We start from the raw sequence: 20,827 nt of genomic DNA on the forward strand, positions 1-20,827 counted from the left end.
CATGTTGTACTCTTTAAAGCCTGAAGTTTGTCATACTATTCTAATATAGCTGTATTAGAAGGGTGAGGGGGATTTACTTTTAAGAACTCAGACTGATCTGCTAGTAGGTGAAATGTCTGCTAATTAGATATTTTAAAAAGGAAATCAATATAATTGCTCTAAATTAATTATTTCTTAAGTCATCTTAAAACCATTAGTCCAAATACCCTACAATATGCTTTCAACTTCTTATCAATACATTGTGAAGAACTAATTTTTTTTAACTGTCTGTTACCATGGATTTTTCTAGATCTATGAAACAACGGGTATGAGCAGTACCACCTTGTTGGCTGAAGTGTTCATACCTGTACCTGAGACTACAGTTCTGACAGGCAGCGCTCCTATGGAAGAAATAGAGTTCAGCAGCAATCAGCGTGTGGTACTGGACCACGAAGGAGTTGGGAGTGGTAAGGACTCTAAATTCAATGCTTCAATGCTTTTTATTTTGCTGAAACCATGTAGAAGTAACAGGCTGGCATAAGTTTCAGAGTAAATTCAATTAACAGCAATGAGTATATTTACTAGTGGGCTTATAGTGTTACTGGAGCTCTACTAACTATAGAAGTCATGAGTTTCGTTTTTTGTTGGTTTTTTTTTTTTTTCTTTTGTTTTGTACTTTATCAGGGCTCTTATAGTGCAGAGTAAGCAGATGGTATTAATCAGTATAGTTCCAGTGATTTTAACATTTCAAACCACTGAAGAACTGGCTGTATAAATGCATATGCAGACTAATTTTTTGTCCTCGTCTTTGTTTTGATGAAATTCTGTCAAAAATTTTATCCCTGGGACTTACAAACAGAAAAATAAAATGAGAGAGAGGTAGGGAAAGGAGAACAAGAATAATATATTGTAGCATACAGTCTATATTTTAAGTCTATATAATATTTGAATTGCATTATGAGATAACTGATTTGCATGAGTTTTCAGTATGTAAAATACAGATAGAGCAGAACAGATAAAAAGTTGATGAGGAAGATAATGTGGAACAAAAATCATTACAACACATTTCGTGTGTAAATGTCATTGACCATGATGACTGTATATCCAGTTGTGTATCACAGCTTTAAGACCGACTTTTCAATCATGCATAATTCTGACTCTGATTTTCTGTCTCATTAGCAATATGCAGAATCTGAAAATTACTGGAAATGTTAAATAGTATGCTCCTGTGAAGGGAAAAAAAAGTCTTGGCATAGCCTTTAAGATGTAGCCTTTCTTATTTGTCCCAAATGGAAAGCTTTTTTTAGTTGGAATAAAATCTTTCACTTCTGTTGTAGAGCAAAGTCCTTCCCTGCAGCATGCAGCAGAGTCAGCTTGTTTTGTGTAACCTGTCCATTTATATTAAAGGGGTAATTTGACTACTTACTTTTGGGAAGCATTTTTAAAGTGGTTTGGACACTGTGCTTGAATGGAAAAATATACTAATTTGTTTTTTTCCCCCTGATAGATGTGTCCTTTTCCTTTGAAGTTGATGGTAGCAACCAAATGACTTTAATGACCTCTGGGAAAGTATCCAACAGTGTCTCCTGGGCAGTTGGAGAAAAAGGAATCCCCCTAATTCCTCCAGTATCTCAGCAAACCACAGGCATTCCAAGGTAATATGATACGAATTCTCAGTGATTCCTGGGAAAGTGATTATACCAGTATTTAAAAGAGTAGATGACTTTCATAATCAAGAATTACTGTACTGTTTTTCCTTAAGTTTAGATACTTTATTTTGCATTTTAACCCTCTGCAGGTATCTTAGAGTATGCACTTTTCATAAACTTAGAATTTCTAATGAAAATCTTTTAGTACATTATTTATTATTTATAAACAATATTGAAGTTAAACAGAGCTCAAGCTGATTAACTCATTTTTATGGTACTCCAATAGAAGACGTAGGTACGGTCCAGATTTTGCTTTATATTGGCAAGGAACTTTTCTGTAATTGTTTTGCTAAGAACAGAAGCTTCAGCTTTTTCTTATCCAAAGTGCATATGGGAAGTGCTACTGGGACATATGCTTTTTTGTTACATTTTCTGTAACTAATGACAAAAATTACAGTATGAAAACATTAGAAGCGTATATGGGAGCTTAATGCTGTTTGTGAATTGAGAAGTAAAAAAGATATGTGACATCATTCCGAGATAATATTCTTTAATGATTATTTTTCCATCAGAAGCCTGTTGAGCCAAAGAAATTCCATTCCATTATCATTCCATTAAAAAAAGATCTAATTTGTCCTGTGACTGCATGTTGGACATTGTAGATCATTTGTCCATTTGTCACTTTTGTATAATTCCAGTAAAGTCAAAGTCTGCTTTTGTAATGACCTCAGGTAATTTCACTGTAAAGTCTTAAGAGTTTCCCCATACTTACTAAATAGAGCCAGTACTTCTTCCAACTGATTGGATTCATTGGATTTTTATTTATTTAGAGACTAAATATTGGCACCCACATCACCCTTTTAGTATTTTTGTCTCCAGCTGCAGCCGTTAGAGTAATTTGCTGATCAGCATAGGAGTAACTTGCTGACTTCCATGAGACTAGAATAGCATCAGATAAAAACATAAGGATGCAAATCCCAAAGGTTAACTTCAGACTCAGGAGACTAATCTTACAGTAGTCTCTCGCTGTAGCAAATGGAAAAATGGGGAATTCCAAAAGGGTGTCCAATGTAAAACTCTTCTTTGAATCTCCCTCCAGAGATGAACAACCATCTGTGACTTTCCGTTGTCTATTGTGAAAGCCCGAGACATGATTTTTGTGCCTAAAGTTAGTCTTTTCCCATGAGCTTTTCAGCATAACTGTGATTCCATATGTGTTTGTTCAAGACTGCCTAAAGATACAGCCTTGATATCACTGCTTTATCTGCTGCTCCAGTAACTGCTGGATATGTTGCCTGGTTCTAATCAAGCTTGAGAAATATCCAGGAGTTCTTAAAGCTTTCTTGAAAATACTCAGATTCTAAGTAGAGAACAGACCCCTAAGGAGAGAAGGGGCACCATCCACAGTCTGTGGTACATGGGTAATGAAATTGCATATTCAGGCCAGCAAATCATTGCACAAATGTCCTCCTGACCACCTACCATAATTTGACTGCTGTGAATACAAATAAGTGAGAGCATCCAAAGGATAAGGAATGGGACTAGGAGCTGGGCCTCCCAGGGTTTCAGGGCTGCTATGGAAGACAGAAGAAGCCAAGAGTGAACCAGCACAGTTCACTCAGTGCCAACCAGCACGCAGTCCTACAGGATCCAAACATAACAGGCACAGCAGGGCACTGGCAGCAGTTCCAGACAGGGTGAGAGGATGAGTCAGGTCCAGAGTCCATCCAGAAACAGTACCCAGGAGACAGACTGAAGACAGGACTTAAGACATAGCTCAAGTAAGGATCTGGGAAATTCCTTCCAGTATGTATTGTTAAAACTATAATTTGCTTTCTGTGAGGCAATTTAACGTAAAAATCATACTTTTAATAATCAGAAACATGGGATATAGAGTAGGTGTATGATAAACGTTTGAATCAATAAGCACTTAATTCATGGAAGGCGTGCAAAACCTTGTTTTCTCTTTGTAGGAACATGGTCAAATTCAGTGTTTCAGAGAAGTCTGTAACTGCATGTTTTCTGCAATGAGAAAGCTTGCATAAGAGTTTGCTTTCAGCAGTTCCTTTGTATTTCCCCCAGCTTTCCTTTGCAATTCATCATTCCTTTGTTACATAACTGCAATTTGGAGAGATGCATGTGTTGTAAGAAGAATCACAGAAGTCAGGCAGGTTTTAGAGAGGTTAACTTCTTCCATATAACAGCTGTTTGAAGAGAGTGGTTTGGTTTGGTTTTGTTTTTAAATTAACTTCAGTTCAGCCCACAGTTTTGCAGTGCGCTGACAGAAAGAATGGCTTAATTTTGAGGGCAAAAATGGCATAAGGGTGGAAAAGAGCAGAGAGGGGGCAGATGGCAATATTTCCTGCAACAAAAGGTTTGTACTGAGAATTGTGTAGTGGAATTTACTTTCCATGTTACAGATTTTTTTGTTTTTATTTATTTTTTTTTTTTCCAAAATTGTTTGAATTTCTTTTATGTTGCTACAACAAATCTCTTTTTGGTAGAACCATCTGCTATCAGTTATTTCTATTGTCTCTTTAGTGCTTTAAAAAATATTGATGCTATTGCATCCATTGGCACATCAGGCTTAAATGACATGAAGAAACTAGCCAAGTGGGCAGCAGAAACAAAACTTGATCCAAATGACCCAAACAATGCAGCTCTGATGCAGATGATTATGGTAAGTGTTATTTTCAGAGCTGTAGGGCTAATGGAGCTGTGTTTTATCACGGATATGCTTGGGTGAATGTTAAGAAGTAAATGTCTACTAAAAAGTAAAATTCATTAATCCATTAGTTCAGTAGTATTCTAGTGGTAAAAAAAAAAAAAAAAAAAAAGTATTAGGGAATATGCAAACTGATTAAATTACGTATTAAAAAATCACAAGTTTGAACTTCTTTTTTTCCTTAAAATTCAGGCTTATTCCCAGTGTACTCCTATGGTATTAAATAGGAAGATGCTCATTAGTGATGTCTGCACAAAGTAGTTTGTTGTTGGGACTTTTCTAGACATCAAATTGAGATGCTATTCAGATAGTTGAAGTTACATAAAAGAATCACATTTTTCTGCTCTTCAATGTTTTGTTTATGTTTAGGGGAGATAGAATACACTTAAGAATACAGTAAAATTCAGTGTTCTCATGCGCTTTGCTCAACATGAATCTGCTTTAAAACATTTAATGTTTCAATCATAATTTGATCCATTTTAACTGCTTCTGCTTAAAATGAACTAAAATGAACATTCTTGCAATGTGCCGTTAAGACTTAACAAAAGTTACTTTGTAGACTTCTCTTCCTTGGTATGAAAAGTTTAATAATTTTTATCTAATTTAGGTTGCCACTAGTGGCGAGGCACATGTTCCTGATTTCTTCAGATTGGAACAGTTGCAGCAAGAATTTAATTTTGTTTCTGATGAAGAATTTAATAGATCAAAGAGATTCCGACTCTTGCAGCTCAGAAACGAGGAGGTGGCAGAGTTCCGAAACTACAAGCAAGTCCCTTTGCATGAACGAGAAATCAGTGAGAAACTATTCCAGGTAGATTGTTATCTGAAATTATTTGGAGTGCATGCTCTAGTAAAACATCATATTTCTTTTCTAGTTGTGCTGATAATATTTGACTTGCAGTAAAGTCAGTTAGTCTCATCAAGAACATACAGGTTTACTGACATTAAAAAAAAAAAAATAGAATTTTTCCATCAGTCTTTTCTGATGTTATTTTAGTATAATTAAGGTAGCTTCCCCGCAAGGAAACAGTTATGCAGCTATGCCATGGAAGTGGAAAAATACAACACAACAGCTGCTGTAGATGTGAATTTTCTAAGAGATTTTTTTTATAGGTGATTTAAAATACAGAGGGTAATGCAAAGGCTTAGGCTTATTAACTTTTGAACCTTTTCTGTGATGAGTGGTAGGAGGAATGACACTAATGAGTATTAAAACCTTTTAGTGTTTTACTACAGCCTATGTTATTTCTATTTCTGTACAATATTCCAGTTAGCTTACCCAGTCCTTGTCTGTTAATTACCCTACCAAAATGCAATGTGTGCATTTGTTATTTGGTTCATACTTTAGTTATATTCAATTCCACTCTTACTGTTAAGTCACACATTCTTTTGTTCTTTAGCAATTTGTGTATTTAAGGAGCATTTCAGTGTGTTCATTGCCTTCTCAGGATCAGAATCATGTCAGATTTTGGCAACTGCTGCTTTATGCCTTGTATAAATTTCTTTGAGCAATTCCTTCCTTCCATTCCTTTTGGGTTATATCTTTTTAAAAGATACTTATTAACTCAGATCTGGCTCTTCATAGTAAACATTTATCCTTTTCAAATATTAGATTAGTTTTTTTATCTGCTATCAAAGATGTACCAGAGCTTTAAATATATGCTTTTGATCCAGTTGATTTTATGGACTAACTTTGTTCATTTCATGTTATCAGCCAAAAAAACACAGTTTAAGAAATGTTTTTTCTGTTTGTTTGTTTTTTTTTTCTGTTTTTTTTCTTTTCTTTTCCTCCCTCCATTAAGGGTAACTTGGATAAACCCACAATTGCTTGTTCCAAGTTCATGTTACAAGACATGGTCTTCAAAACTAAGTTTAAAAGTGGTATTTTTCATAGTTGGTTTACTAGCTATTTGGCAAAGAAATCAGAAAACTCATAGAATTGTGGAAATATTGTTCAGAAAACATTGTCTGGAGGTGAAATGTTTTCCTGCTTTCCTGAGATCCTGCTTTCCACTGAAGTGATGGGGCTGTTGTCAGAACTAGGTGAGGCCAGCTATGTTGTTTGTCTGGCCAAGTCTTGAAAAGTAGGAGATTACACACCCATTCTGGATAACCTGTTCCAGTCCTGCACTGCCTTTCCAGTGATTGATTTATTTTCTTGGTTGGTTTGTTTTTTCATGTCTAACCCAAACCTTCCAAGTTGTTCTTAATGGCTGTTCTCCCTTGTGATATTGTCTGGCACTACAAAGAGTTTGGCTCTATCTTCTCTGTAACTGTCCCTCAGCTAGGTGTGGGCAGATAATGGATTGCCCATTAATCTTTTCCTCACCAGACTAAGTTGAACCTCTTGTCCAGTGCAAGAAAGACACTGAAATACTGGACCAAGAACTCCAGCAAAGAACTCCCAGAACGTCTACAGGGCAACTCGTATTCATTTCAGCCCATCAGTTGGGTTACAGGCTTTTTTCTTTTTTTTTTTCTTTTTTTTTTTTTTTAATCAAATATCAGGCAAAGCAAAATCTCCACACTCTGGATGCTTAAACAGTGCATCCACTTTCTCACTGTGCAACTGGTGACTTTATTATACTATTAAATTACTTTATTTCTTGAATGCAAATTCAAAATAGCTCAGTAATAGTTTCTCACAAAATTACCTACAAGTAAGGATAGGCTCATCTGGTGTTAGACACTAAGAAAACTAGTTATATTTTAAAATGCAGTTCAAATATCAGGTCGTCTTCCATGAATAACATATCACTCCTTTTTATAAAGGATTCATCCTATTGCAGCTGCAGCAACACAAACCAATTCCAGTAGAAATGGAATTTCAGTTTACAACAGCAGGTCAGAGTCCTGCTTTAAAAAGAAGAGAGGGAAATAAAGTTATTCGTAGTAATTTAAACCACATGAACCTGAACTTAATGGAATTCTTTTCTCTATTCAGGGAAGTTGTGCAGTGCTGTTGCTGTGTACATTAGCATTAAAAATAGTTTTATGAACTTCTGACATCTGTTTTGGTTTACTTTGATCCATACATTAATATTAATGAAATATTTACCATTTTTCTTGTATGTAGTAAAGCATTGGCTATATATCAAATCACAAACTCTAGTAAATATTTTAGGACTATGAGAAAAGACTACATGAGAGGAATGTGATTGACAGCAAACATTACCTAGATGCACGCAGAGCAGTTGTTGCCAACTATCTACAAAAGGTAAGTGGCAAAATATGCGGATCCATCGTATTTCTCTAAGCCGTTTGTTGCTGCTGCACTTGGATGCTTGGTTTCCAGGCATACTAAAAAATGATTCAGCACTAAACTTGACCTACAGATGTTTTTATAATTCCAAGTTAGGCCTGAAACAGGTCTAATAAAACAAGTAGAGATTTGTAAATGACTGATAAAATGTTAATTGAAAAGATGTATTTCCTCAAAAAGATGCATTATAGAAAATGACCACAAAAACAGATTTTTCGAGGAGTACTATAAATCCTTTTCTGGTCCAGTGTCCCAGAGATCTGTACTGTTGTGTCCCAAGTATTCATTGATTTTCCTTCTCCCCATTTTCCTTCTTGTAAGTTGTGTTACTAAGAATTTATCTCCATGAAAGTGTTCCTAACCACTGTTAAAAATCATTTAATGTGATACACAAAAAGTCTTGTCCTGCAGCCAAAGGTAGCAGGCATATGACATTACCTTCATTGTTGCATTAGAGTAATATTCCCTTACCTTGATTTATTTATTTATTTGTTAATGTTAGTGTGTCATTCTCTTTAATCCTTGGTGTGTGTATGTGACACACACATTGGTTGAATATGGAATAAAAGTTAGCAATTTTGGAGTATTTTGGCAAGTAACAAATGAGACACATGTCTGCCAGTTTATTACTAGTACTGGAAATATCAAAGGTAGATAAAATCCCAGCCAGCCAGCAAAACATCTGGGATGATTATTAGGTTGATATGATGTAGGACAAAACTTGCTTGCTAGCAGTAATGTTTTGTAAAAGAATTAAAGACAATGGAGAATATTTGAATCCTCCAGGCAAGTCTTGGTAAGTACCAAAACCCAGATTCAGTATGATAATATCAAAAACTATTTTGAACAGATCTATCACATCTGTGTCGGCCCTATATGCTTTGCATAATATTCATGTGCATATGCAAACATACAGTTTATGCAGTGCGCTGAATTGTAGTACAGAGTTAAATACCTTATGGTATTTAACTGCTTGTCACTCTTGTACAGGAAATAAAAGTAGTCTTTTTTAAAATAACACTTGGATATTTTACACTTCTATAAATTGTCAGATGTGCTTGAAAATTAGATTGCTCACATCAGGGCTGCAATTCATTTCACTCTGAAATGTCATCTTTATATGATGAGCACCTCAGCACAGTGAAAGATTTCATAACTTAAATGAAAACTTTTACAAATAATGAAAGGAGATGTATGGTATAAAACTTTGTTATTGCTCTTCTGCAGCTGATCTTGTAATAGAACAGCACATATAAAGGCATCACTAGCCTGAGTAGTAGACAAAAAAGAAATATTAAAAAAAAAAAAAAAAAAGACAATGCTCTCAGTCAGTCTGCTTCTATACTTTTATATAGCTGTTGAGAGAAGAGGGAAGTCTTTCATCAGTTTGTGACCTCAACATAGAAATGAAAGAAACCAAGGATTTTTAAATATTTGTTTTAAATCATGGTATTAGTAACACAGGCCTTGCTGATTGTCCTGCAGTACAAAGCGTTGCCTTTAGTCCCTGTAGTTAATACTATATACATTTCTGTACAGTCCTTTCTGTAACTTCATTTAGATGCCCAAAAGAAATATCTGTCAGGGTCATTTATTGTAGTGATTGTTTCTGATGGTGGGCTGTAATTAGATAAGACTTGATTTTCTGTTCTTGTGATGTATGTTTTCATATGTTTACATCTGGCTAGCTTATATGTTTCTAGAAAATCATTGTATTCATAACATAAATTTATATTATGTTCCAAATAAATATCTGGTGGAAAGAACATTGATATGACATATAAAAGAGGGATAAAATGAAGAATCTATATTTGAAATTTTTGTTTGTGTTTAATAGACAAAATGCAAGTGTTTGCAGTGGTTTGGGATTAGAAGTGTAATTTTGTCTCTTCTCCCTCCCTTTCTCCACATTCACAGGTTCGAGAATCGGTAATAAACCGTTTCCTAATAGCAAAACACCATTTCCTTCTCTCTGATCTTGTCAATGAAGAGGAGATTCCTAGCCTGGGGTAAGGCAGTTATCTTTATTGATTCAAAGTTAATTTGTGTAAATTTGTCTCTGATCCTTTTTTGCAAATTGTACTGATGTGAGCAGCCAAGGAGATGTTCAGTGTAATATATTGTTTTCCTGTCGCCATATACCCCTCTGCCAGTGTAGACAGAGCATTGATACACAAAGCATATAAAAACTTTTTTGAGGAAAACAGCTAAGTTTGCTAGAAATAACGTGATAGCATGTAAATAAGTTTTAGCATGGTATATTTTCATGATTCTGTTTACCTTACATTTCATCTGTTTCTGTATGCTGTTGCTAAATATCTATGCTGTTTACTTTCAGAAATGTTGCTGATTTGGGAAATATTTTCTCTTTTTTTGTACAGTTATTATTTGTTTTATTCCTTATGTACCTTCTTTGAATTTTTGTTCCAAATCTCGTACTTCTTGATTTTGACATTTGAGTCATCACCACATAGATGATTCTTAATTAGTGTTGCTCACTGGAAATCTGTGTAAGTAAACAGGTTGTGAATGGTAGATATTTTTCTTTCTTTTAAAAGAAATTTGCTTGTCTTCATTCTAAGTGTGACACACTTGAAGTACAGCTAACACTTTCTGAGTCAATGGTATAAATCTAAACAGTCCCATCTGCTGGAGATACAGAGACTTGCTCTCTTAAACAGGGTTCATCCTGGTTTTCAGTTTGTTTTCACATCTCAGAATGGGAAAAATCCAGTTGTGACTATAATCAGCTTTTGAAATTGTTTAAGATTAAATGCTTGGTTTGCTTTTTGTTTATCATGAATACGGATTCAAATTGGATACAATTTGCTAATTAATATAGTTAGTGAATTTAAAATAACACCAATAAGGTATCTACTTACTGAGATTTCAGTAACTCAGATTTATCTTAAAAGTAATTAAAGGGGTTATTTGTTTTTTATATATAAGGAAGTAATGCTATTGGCTATCAGTTTTTAAAGTAGATTTTGGAATGTCTTCTGTCACCAAGGTATTTTTGCAGTTAATATCAGTAATATGCAAAAATATGTATCTTTTTTATTCTTTTCCTGTTTTGTTTTTTTTTGCTTTGGTTCTGCTTTGCCTTGGGTTATAAGTTCTGAGGGTCCAGGGTATGTCGTGGCATATTTATTCTTTCTTTCTATAGCCTATTGTTTATTGTACATAGCTGTGTAATTAGCTGTGTAATTGTACATAGCTGTGTAATCTCTTACGTATTTCATAGAGAGGTTGTCATCTACTAGATCCTTTGTTTATAGCACTGTAGTTATAGATCTATCTTGAGTTGTCTTATTTAAATCTTAGGTATTTTTTGGGGGGGGGAGGGAGGGAAGAAAATAAAAATATTTTGCACATTGAAGTTAGAATTTATGAAATATAAGACAACTGGATTGCATAGTACTAAATGGTAATAACATTTTGACATTTCATAGAGGTTTGTATGACAGTAGCAGTGTGTATTTCCTTTTTCTGTTAGTGCATAACTAGCATGTGTGTCATGGAGACACTGGAATTCTGGATTCTGTGCAAAAATGACTGAATGTGTGTTTTCTGATTATTAGTATTCTGGGACTTGGCCTCTTTAAACTGGCAGAACCAAAACGACCATTAAAGCCAAGAAGAAAAGAAAGGAAGAAGGTCACAGCACAGAATTTATCAGATGGAGACATAAAACTGTTGGTGAACGTCATTAGAGCTTTTGATATTCCAGTGAGAAAACCAGTGATGAGGTATGTTTAAATGCTTGTTTTCAATCCAGATTCATGTTGGAGTTTCAACTGTTTTGAGGATAGCTGAAACAACTGATGTTGAAATTCAGTCGTGTGTTGTTTTGATCCTCATGTTTAAAGCATGTATAGATTTATCTTGTTATTTAATAATAAAAAATGCTATTTTCAAGCTTTTAGAATAATATAACCATTTATTAATACCTGCTAAATTCAAAAAGTTTTTTATTAACTACACATCTGCTTGAGGAAAAAGCTGCCTGGAAGATAACTTGTAGCTTTGACAACATTATAACAATGTTAATATTGGATTAATTGCATCTTAAACAAGCCTTCTAGTTATACTCAAGGCAATTTAAATTCATAATATCTTAAATATAAAAAAAAAGTACATATATATTACAAAATTCCAGTTATTCCTACTGTATCTCCTGAGCGTTGCCTGTTGGCCTTCTCAAGCACTCTGTGAACTGGACATTTAAGGGAATGGAGTGAGCCTTATTTGGCTTTTACTAACTTTGAAGGTGAGATCTTCAGGCGTATTAAGGCAATGCCTGTGCTGCATGATGCTGTGTCCTGAGCAGTCTGGTGCACTTTCATAAGTGGTGTATTGCAGCAGCATTCTCGCTCTTGCTCTTCCAAAATGAATATACATTACATTTAAATCAGAGATATCTTCATCCTGCTAGGATCTTCTGCTTGTTTTAGTTATTGTTTAAATGAAAAAGAAAAAGTTCTATTGGATTTTTGTAAATAAGCTCAAATGGAGAAAGAAACAATTCATATAAGAAATATGTTGACAGGAAGGAAAAGATGAGAATTTGAATTTACTGTCAGTAGAACAAAAATAGCTGAAAACCCTCCCAATATTTTGGATAATCTGATATCTTATTTTGAGCTGCTTTTTCTGTGAATAGTTTTCCTTTTATAATATCTACCGTTGCTTAGTACTGAAAAAGTTATTTGGAAACATTATAAAAATAAGCATATTTATCATTTATTTTATTTCACTGATGAGTTGCTGACAGTGTAAACTTCATGTGGGTTTAATTTTGTCAGAGAGGCTTTGCCTAGATACCATGAAGTCTACACAGTTCATGAATTCTTTGGGGATTCATCTCCTTAAACTGAAAAGGCTGTGTCTCAATAGATTGTCCAGGGGAAGTTTTAAAAAAATAAATAAAATAAAAATATGGGGTCTATAAATTCTTCAGAAGGAAGAACCTCAAGGCACACAGCACTTTTGCAATGAAGCTTACAAGATCAATACACTTGCTACCCCACTCTCACACGTTTTTTCTTGTTATTTGACTGAGAAGTTATCCTTCCTAGGTTAAAGTCATAATATAAAGATACCAGAAGCATTTTGAGAACTTTGTGTGGTTAATGTATGATGTGAAGGATTCATATTTGATAATAGGTTCTCTGTCTTTTCATGATGATGTTGTCTGTTTCTTCTCATAGCAAACCTCAACAGCCATCCAAATCTTCAAGGTCATTTAACGAGATGTTTGCAGCCTCTCCATCAGCCCAGAGCCCAACCGATAGCGCAGATTGGGCATTTGACCAGGTATGTTGTAAAACTCATGAAAATTATAGCAATCATTTGTTAACATGAAATAATGAGCATTCTCCCTTTTCACATACATGTCAGAAAGATATCTTACTAGTAACATTAGCTTGCCCACTCCTGGATCTCCAAAATGATAGTTGAGCTGCAAAAGATTCAGAGAAGGATGATAAAGATGTCAGAAATCTAGACTGGCTACTGCACAGTGAAAAATGTTTGGACTTTTCTGCCAAAATGGCAGTCACTGGGAGTAAGGGAGAAGGAAGAATATGATAGAGAAACATAAAACAATGAGTGATATGGATAACAGTTGACTGTTCACTGGTTCGTTCAGTAGTATGAGGGGTCATCAAACTAAGCTGGTAGAAGCTAGGTTCAAAAAAGAAGCTTGTAATTCTTGATATGGCAGTTCCTATGTGCTCAGAGAAGTTGCCTGTATGTATTGTGGACAAAACTGATTTGCTTGCATTGAAGTGGACATTGAACAATTATTTGGAAGAATGATCTATTGGGAGTTGTCAAATAGAAAAATTGTTACAGGCTTAGGAAAGTCCCTCCGTCTGAAGACAGCTGAAGCCTGAAAGAGTAACAGGAGAAAATATAGGCACCTGCTGCTGTGTTCTTACTCTTCTGTATGACTGTTCGTGGCCATTTTCACAGTCTGAATTTTGGGCCTTGTGTTCTCTGTCTAAACCAGCAGAGCCTTTCTTATGACTGATACTGAAACTACATTTGCTTGCTATTGAAAACTAAGTTCAGCATCCTTCTGAATGAAGATGGAAATCCACTGGGTTTGGGTTTTTGTTTGTTCTGGGTATTTTTGTGTGGTGGTGGACTTTCGAAGGGCTGACTTTGAGCTGCTCAGGACACTAGTTGGTGGAGTCCCTTGTGAGGTGGTTCTGAAGGGCAGAGGGGTCCAGGAAGGCTGGGCGCTCTTCAAGAGGGAAGTCTTAATGGCGCAGGAACGGTCTGTCCCCACGTGCCCAAAGACGAGCTGGCGGGGAAGAAGACCGGCCTGGCTCAACAGAGAATTGTGGCTTGATCTTAGGAGGAAAAAGAGGGTTTATAAGCTTTGGAAAAGTGGGCAGGCCACTAAGGAGGACTTTAAAGAAGTAGCGAGGCTGTGCAGGGACAAAATTAGGAAGGCCAAAGCTCATCTGGAGCTCAATCTGGCTACTGCCGTTAAAGATAACAAAAAACGTTTCTATAAATACATCAACACAAAAAGGAGGAGTAAGGAGAATCTCCATCCTTTACTGGATGCGGGGGGAAACTTAGTTACAAGAGATGAGGAAAAGGCGGAGGTGCTCAATGCCTTCTTTGCCTCAGTCTTTAGCGGCAATACCGGTTGTTCTCTGGATACTCAGTACCCTGAGCTGGTGGAAGGGGATGGGGAGCAGGATGTGGCCCTCATTATCCATGAAGAACTGGTTGGTGACCTGCTACGGCACTTAGATGTGCACAAGTCAATGGGGCCGGATGGGATCCACCCAAGGGTACTGAGGGAGCTGGCCAAGCCACTATCCATCATTTATCAACAGTCCTGGCTATCAGGGGAGGTCCCAATTGACTGGCGGCTAGCAAACGTGACGCCCATCTACAAGAAGGGCCGGAGGGCAGACCCGGGAAACGACAGGCCTGTCAGTTTGACCTCAGTGCCAGGAAAGCTCATGGAGCAGATCCTCCTGAGAGCCATCATGCAGCACTTGCAGGGCAAGCAGGCGATCAGGCCCAGTCAGCATGGCTTTATGAAAGGCAGGTCATGCCTGACGAACCTGATCTCCTTCTATGACAGAGTGACGCGCTGGGTGGATGAGGGAAAGGCTGTGGATGTGGTCTACCTTGACTTCAGCAAGGCTTTTGACACCGTCTCCCACAGCATTCTCCTCAAGAAACTGGCTGCTCTTGGCTTGGACTGGCGCACGCTTCGTTGGGTTAGAAACTGGCTGGATAGCCGGGCCCAAAGAGTCGTGGTGAATGGAGCCAAGTCCAGTTGGAGGCCAGTCACTAGTGGCGTCCCCCAGGGCTCGGTGCTGGGGCCGGTCCTCTTTAATATCTTCATCGATGATCTGGACGAGGGCATCGAGTGCACCCTCAGTAAGTTTGCAGATGACACCAAGCTATGCACGTGTGTCAGTCTGCTTGAGGGTAGGAAGGCTCTGCAGGAGGATCTGGATAGGCTGCACCGATGGGCTGAGGTCAACTGCATGAAGTTTAACAAGGCCAAGTGCCGGGTCCTGCACCTGGGGCGCAATAACCCCAAGCAGAGCTACAGGCTGGGAGAGGAATGGTTGGAAAGCTGCCAGGCAGAAAAGGACCTGGGAGTGATGGTGGATAGTCGGCTGAATATGAGCCAGCAGTGTGCTCAGGTGGCCAAGAAGGCCAACGGCATCCTGGCTTGTATCAGGAACAGCGTGACCAGCAGGGCTAGGGAGGTGATCGTCCCCCTGTACTCAGCTCTGGTGAGGCCGCACCTCGAGTACTGTGTTCAGTTTTGGGCCCCTCGCTACAAGAAGGACATCGAGGTGCTTGAGCGGGTGCAGAGAAGGGCGACGAAGCTGGTGAGGGGCCTGGAGAACAAGTCCTACGAGGAGCGGCTGAGGGAGCTGGGCTTGTTCAGCCTGGAGAAGAGGAGGCTCAGGGGTGACCTTATCGCTCTTTTTAGGTACCTCAAGGGAGGCTGTAGCGAGGTGGGGGTTGGCCTGTTCTCCCACGTGCCTGGTGACAGGACGAGGGGGAATGGGCTTAAGTTGAGCCAGGGGAGTTTTAGGTTAGATGTTAGGAAGAACTTCTTCACTGAAAGGGTTGTGAGGCACTGGAACAGGCTGCCCAGGGAAGTGGTGGAGTCACCATCCCTGGAAGTCTTTAAAAGACGCTTAGATGTAGAGCTTAGGGATATGGTTTAGTGGAGGGCTGTTAGCGTTAGGTTGGAGGTTGGACTCGATGACCTTGAGGTCTCTTCCAACCTAGAAAATTCTGTGATTCTGTGGTGGTGTATGGAAGGGTTGTTTATTTGTTTAGGATTTCCTTCAAAATTATAGCTCCTTGAAATGTAGAAATGGTTCTGACATGAGCATTTGAATGCTAATGAAATGCTCTGTTAATGCATTTTAAATTACGTTAGGGGTTTGCTGTGTCTAGTAAAAGTTGATTATCTGCAATAGAGACCATTTTCAGAGACAGCCAGGGCTGTGGCAGTAGGATTCTTGGATTACAGATAAGAGAATACAAGGGCACTAGTGACTGGATCACCTGTTTCCATTTCCTTCTTTGATTAGTTAGCCAGGAGTTTTTACAGACTTGGGGGAAAATGTGGCTTTCCTAGTGTATACAATATATGACATATTCTGGGTACACATCACCTTTTTGAAATGTTAACACACAAAACAAAAAAGCTTTTTAAATGCTTAGAGAAGCTTGGAAAGTGCAATATTTGAGCTATATTAAAAGTGTTTGTCTGGACTGGACCAGTGTGACCTTCACGAAGCATATGCTTATTTTCTTTAAATACATGAAAATATGCAATTTAGTATGTTCTGATGAGGCATTTTATAGAGGCCTGTTTTCTTTCTTTTGATATCTTTTTTACAGGTTTTAGTCCGTCCTTTTGTAGAAGTTTCTTTTCAGCGAACAGTCTGCCGGACAACAACAGCAGAAGGTCCAAACCCCAACTGGAATGAGGAACTTGAGCTTCCATTTAGGTATAGCAATACGAAACCAAATTATTTCTGAGTAGTAAGAAATCAGTTTGAGGATACAGATCTATTCAGTTTCCCCGGTTCTATTCAAATCACAGTTTTTTGTGTTTATTCAAAATTTCAGAGCTCCTAATGGTGACTACAGCACCCACAGTTTGCAGTCAGTGAAGGATGAAGTGTTCATTAATGTTTTTGATGAAGTACTTCATGATGTTACAGAGGTGAGTTCATAATTGAAAGTCAGTGTGCTTTACAGAATATTGTGAACTTTTTGAAATTGTCAGAGTAAGACTTCTCAGTGTAATAGTTGTCCTGGTTTTGGCTCACCCTCCTGAGCCTCTCTTTTCTCTACCTTGTCATTTGTTATGTCTAGTCAATATTGCAATACTGTTGCAAAAAAAGGAGCAGTCTTTACAATGTTAACCTTTGTTTGTACAAATTAAGGTTGTAGTATATAGTCTGCTACTAGAGTTCAACATGTCTATGTAATCTTTTACTGATATTTAATGATACTTGAGGTAATAAAATTGAGAGGCAACACATGAATAGTAGTCTGAATTCTACTCCTAAACTTAATCAGCTTCTTTTTCTTTTTTTTTTTTTTTTTTTTTTTGCACTAAATTCCAGGTGACTTATCCCAGTTCCTGTATTCTTTTATTAACCTTTTTATGCTCTGTCTTACCCTGTTTTACAAGCTGTTTGGTGAAAAGTAGGCTCTTTGTGTTGGCATAAGTCCTTTCCCTGTTCAAGTCAATGAACGCTTTCCCAGTTAACTCAGTATGCATAAAAATAGCAGCCCTCGGTGTTTACTAATAAAAAAAATAAAAATATAAAAATAAAAAGTATTTACTTTTTTTTTTTTACCAAAAAGTAAATAATGCACACATTTCATTGAGAACAGAATTCTGCCTTCAGAACTGAAATGGTATTTGATGAAGCAAAAAGAAGAAAAAAGGCACAGTCTTGAAACTCAGATGTCACTCAAGCATTTGGAGAAGTCTTCTGGTTTTTAAGCTTGTAGGCTGATCATGCTAGATTTGGAAATCACTGAGGCAATACATGTGAAAACAACGCTTCCATCCCACAGCTATTAGATTTTCATACAATTTTACCTTCAAAGGCTTTTTTGAAATTCGAGTAAAACATTTTATGAGAAGACGAGCACTTAATTTACTTAGTCTGGGAAGACTCCTGTAGATTCTTTGTCAGATTTTTGAGATCTCCATCACAAGTCATACAGGACTTGCACCCTGAAATGCAAGCTCATCATGTCAAGGACCATGACATTTTTGTTCAGCATCTGGTGTTCTTGAAAAGCATGCAGAATAATTGTCATAGTAGTAATTGAATTTACATTTAGAGTAAGTTAAATGATAAAAATCCTGTATTGTTTTAATAATTGTCTTCATGAAACCGTTGATTGAATTTAAATAAAATGAAATTGTCTTACAAATTCTTATGTTGGCCAACTTCTTAATAGGATGATTGTGACAGAAGAAGTGGTATCCACACTTGTGTTGAGAGACGCTGGCTGGGATGTGTTAAAATTCCATTTACTACCATATATTTTCAAGCAAAGGTAAGCATCAATAACTTGGAGGATATCTCCTAAAATAAAAGATGGAAAGTGGGAAGGAATTAGGGTTAGGGTAGTCAGATTTAATTATGTTCTCTGTACTTCTCAGTCTATTTTTATGGATCTGACTAAAAATATCTTTGAAAGTGTTGTCCTTTGTCACATTTGGTGTGTATTTGTTAGTAAGTTCGTTCAGCATTTCAAAGGGAGAAAAGATAGACAAGCATACTTGTGCACTAATAACACAGCCTGGTTTCCTTCAGTAATGAAGTTAACACAGATTCTTTAGGTGGTTTTGACAGTGGCTTTTGAGATTTCTGATACTGCATTGCTTAGATAGTTGTTAAAGAAATTTGACCTGACTCTTTTTTCAGACGTCTGATGAATCACCATGTTTTCACCTTTGCCTTTCCCAGTCCCTTCTTTCCTCTGTATTTAGAATACTTCAAGAGAAGCTTTCTTCAGGAGATATCAGCACTTAGTCATGGGAGTGTTAGGATAACATGCATTTCTTCATAGAGGACAGGCTTTTTTTAATTATTTTATTTGTCCAGCCACCCATCCTGAACTTAGATTAAAGCAGCTAATTTTTCACATCAATAGCCTTTTTGTTTCATAATCCTGCTTTAGAATTCTTGTTCTGCAGGGCAGTTGCTTTCATGTGTAGATCAAGCTGTCATGCCACAAGTCTCAGTTGCTTACTTCATGAAGATTCTGGCATCAGTTACATACCTAATGACAGAGATTAGTTTGCTATATGGACAACTTGTCAGAACTATAAAGGCTTTAAAACATCTTGTGAGCCTCTTGGATTCTTTGGGTAGAGGGGTCTCAATTTAATCTTGGAGTTCAAAGGGGTTTTCTTGGGCCATCCTCTTGCAAGGCATAACAGAACATAACTGTCATGGGATTCAAGAAAGCGTGGCATTCTTCTCATTGCTGACAAGTTTTGGACAGTGCATATCTAAGTAGTGTTTGTCCACTTCCTTCTGTTAGATCACTAATAATATGCTTTCATCAACTTGTGAGGCAAATCAATGAGTATGTGTGCTTGAGGGTTGTGCTGCCCTGTAGAAAGAATGAAGTTCTCATTGACTTAAAGAAAAGGTAAGTAGTAAGAACTTCCAGCCTCCTTTTCATAAGGCTTGGGACATCCTGTGCAAACAATGTCATTTAACGTGACCGCTATTGTTATAGGTCAACAAACAGGAAAGAACAAGATCCTTTACTCTTCTCAGGAAAATGTTCTATACCAAATGGATGAAGTTCACCTGAGAAGTGTGTCTACTCACAGCCCTGACAGACTTAGACATTTTTACAGACTGCATACCAATATGTAGTGAAAGACAACCCATAATCCATCTTTGACTGACAATAATGGTACTTCTTGTTGTGTCAGCCTTTCCGTTGTAGGACCAGACTAGCTCCAGGATTGCTGTCAGATGCACTCCTGACTCTCTTTTGGAGGAGGTGTTACTGGTTGAGAGTCCTGAGGCACAGTGTGAATGGCTGCACAGATCTTCTCAGCATTGTTTCCACATGAGCAGGATTTCTTACTGAAGTTGAAAAAGTGTGATCAGTCCCGCAGTTATATCAAGGTGCCTCTAGCAATTAAATTGCAGTGGCCAATGAAGCATTTCTTCATCCTGTTCTGCTATATTGCAGCAGAAATTGTGTGATTTATTTAGTCTTCTCCTCATGAAAACTTAATTTTGCTCTTAAATGTTTGATGAGCCAGCCCAGTGAGTCATCTCTTCATCTTCATCAGGAAGATGTCCTTCCTGTCAGCAGTCATCCTGTCCAGGAGGATGGAAGACTCAGGTCTTTATGGCCAATTCTTCATATACAGCATAACCCTGTTTTGAAGACTTCCATCCCTGGAAGTCTTCAAAAGACGCTTAGATGTAGAGCTTAGGGATATGGTTTAGTGGAGGGCTGTTAGCGTTAGGTTGGAGGTTGGACTCGATGACCTTGAGGTCTCTTCCAACCTAGAAAATTCTGTGATTCTGTGATAACCTAAACAGCATTAAATTTTACCTAAAGCCATATCTGAATTCTGCCCAAATCAGGTTAATCTTCTTGCTTTTCTTTCAGAGCTGTGTACTTTTTGAGCCTTGTTCTAGCAAGTGGAGGGCATGCCATCTCTTTTCTGATATGACCTTTCAGGAAGAGCTTTCTCCTGTTTGTGGTGACAGAAGGAGGTGCAAAGGGATGATGAGTCTGCCAGAGCTCTCTTCCATGGAGAAGCTGGCTGAATGGGCCTGGTTCCGATTGCACTCAAGAAACATCAGCAGTTTCTACATGGAAGGTGCTCCAGCATCTCACAGATACATCCTGCTCAGAGGCAAAGGCACATTGGTGTGATGCTGCCTTCAGAAGGGTTGTCCTGCAACCTGTATTTTGCCATTTTGTCACGTTTTCCAGGTCAATAGTGCCATGTGGAGATTGCTGCTTAGTCTTACCAACAGTCTGAAAATACACAGAGAAAAGCACTTGAAGCTGAAAAATTGCATGCCTGTCAGTCTTCTTTGAGAACAGTTTACAGCCATGTTCATTCATACCTTATTGTCCTCTATTTCCCCACTCAGCAGCTTTGAAAGACTTAAAGAATGAGGATTGCAG

At 37.6% G+C, this 20,827-nt stretch overlaps 1 protein-coding gene across 4 annotated transcripts in view; it reads left to right on the plus strand.

The window, feature by feature from the left end:
- Positions 1 to 20,827, plus strand: part of CC2D2A (coiled-coil and C2 domain containing 2A) — a 64,545-nt gene that overhangs the window by 28,935 nt on the left and 14,783 nt on the right. For 3 of the 4 annotated variants that reach the window (XM_084517106.1, XM_084517104.1, XM_084517105.1), the window contains 11 exons: positions 290 to 446; positions 1,487 to 1,634; positions 4,170 to 4,308; positions 4,961 to 5,164; positions 7,478 to 7,570; positions 9,533 to 9,624; positions 11,197 to 11,364; positions 12,826 to 12,931; positions 16,523 to 16,632; positions 16,754 to 16,850; positions 18,110 to 18,208. In XM_084517106.1, the coding sequence (XP_084373232.1) occupies positions 290 to 446; positions 1,487 to 1,634; positions 4,170 to 4,308; positions 4,961 to 5,164; positions 7,478 to 7,570; positions 9,533 to 9,624; positions 11,197 to 11,364; positions 12,826 to 12,931; positions 16,523 to 16,632; positions 16,754 to 16,850; positions 18,110 to 18,208 (1,413 nt within the window). The remainder of the gene's footprint in view (positions 1 to 289; positions 447 to 1,486; positions 1,635 to 4,169; positions 4,309 to 4,960; positions 5,165 to 7,477; positions 7,571 to 9,532; positions 9,625 to 11,196; positions 11,365 to 12,825; positions 12,932 to 16,522; positions 16,633 to 16,753; positions 16,851 to 18,109; positions 18,209 to 20,827) is intronic. The other variant, XM_084517107.1, reaches the window with a different exon arrangement.

This window comes from Aythya ferina, assembly GCF_964211825.1.
Source record: "Aythya ferina genome assembly, chromosome: 4".
Lineage (NCBI taxonomy): Eukaryota > Metazoa > Chordata > Aves > Anseriformes > Anatidae > Aythya > Aythya ferina.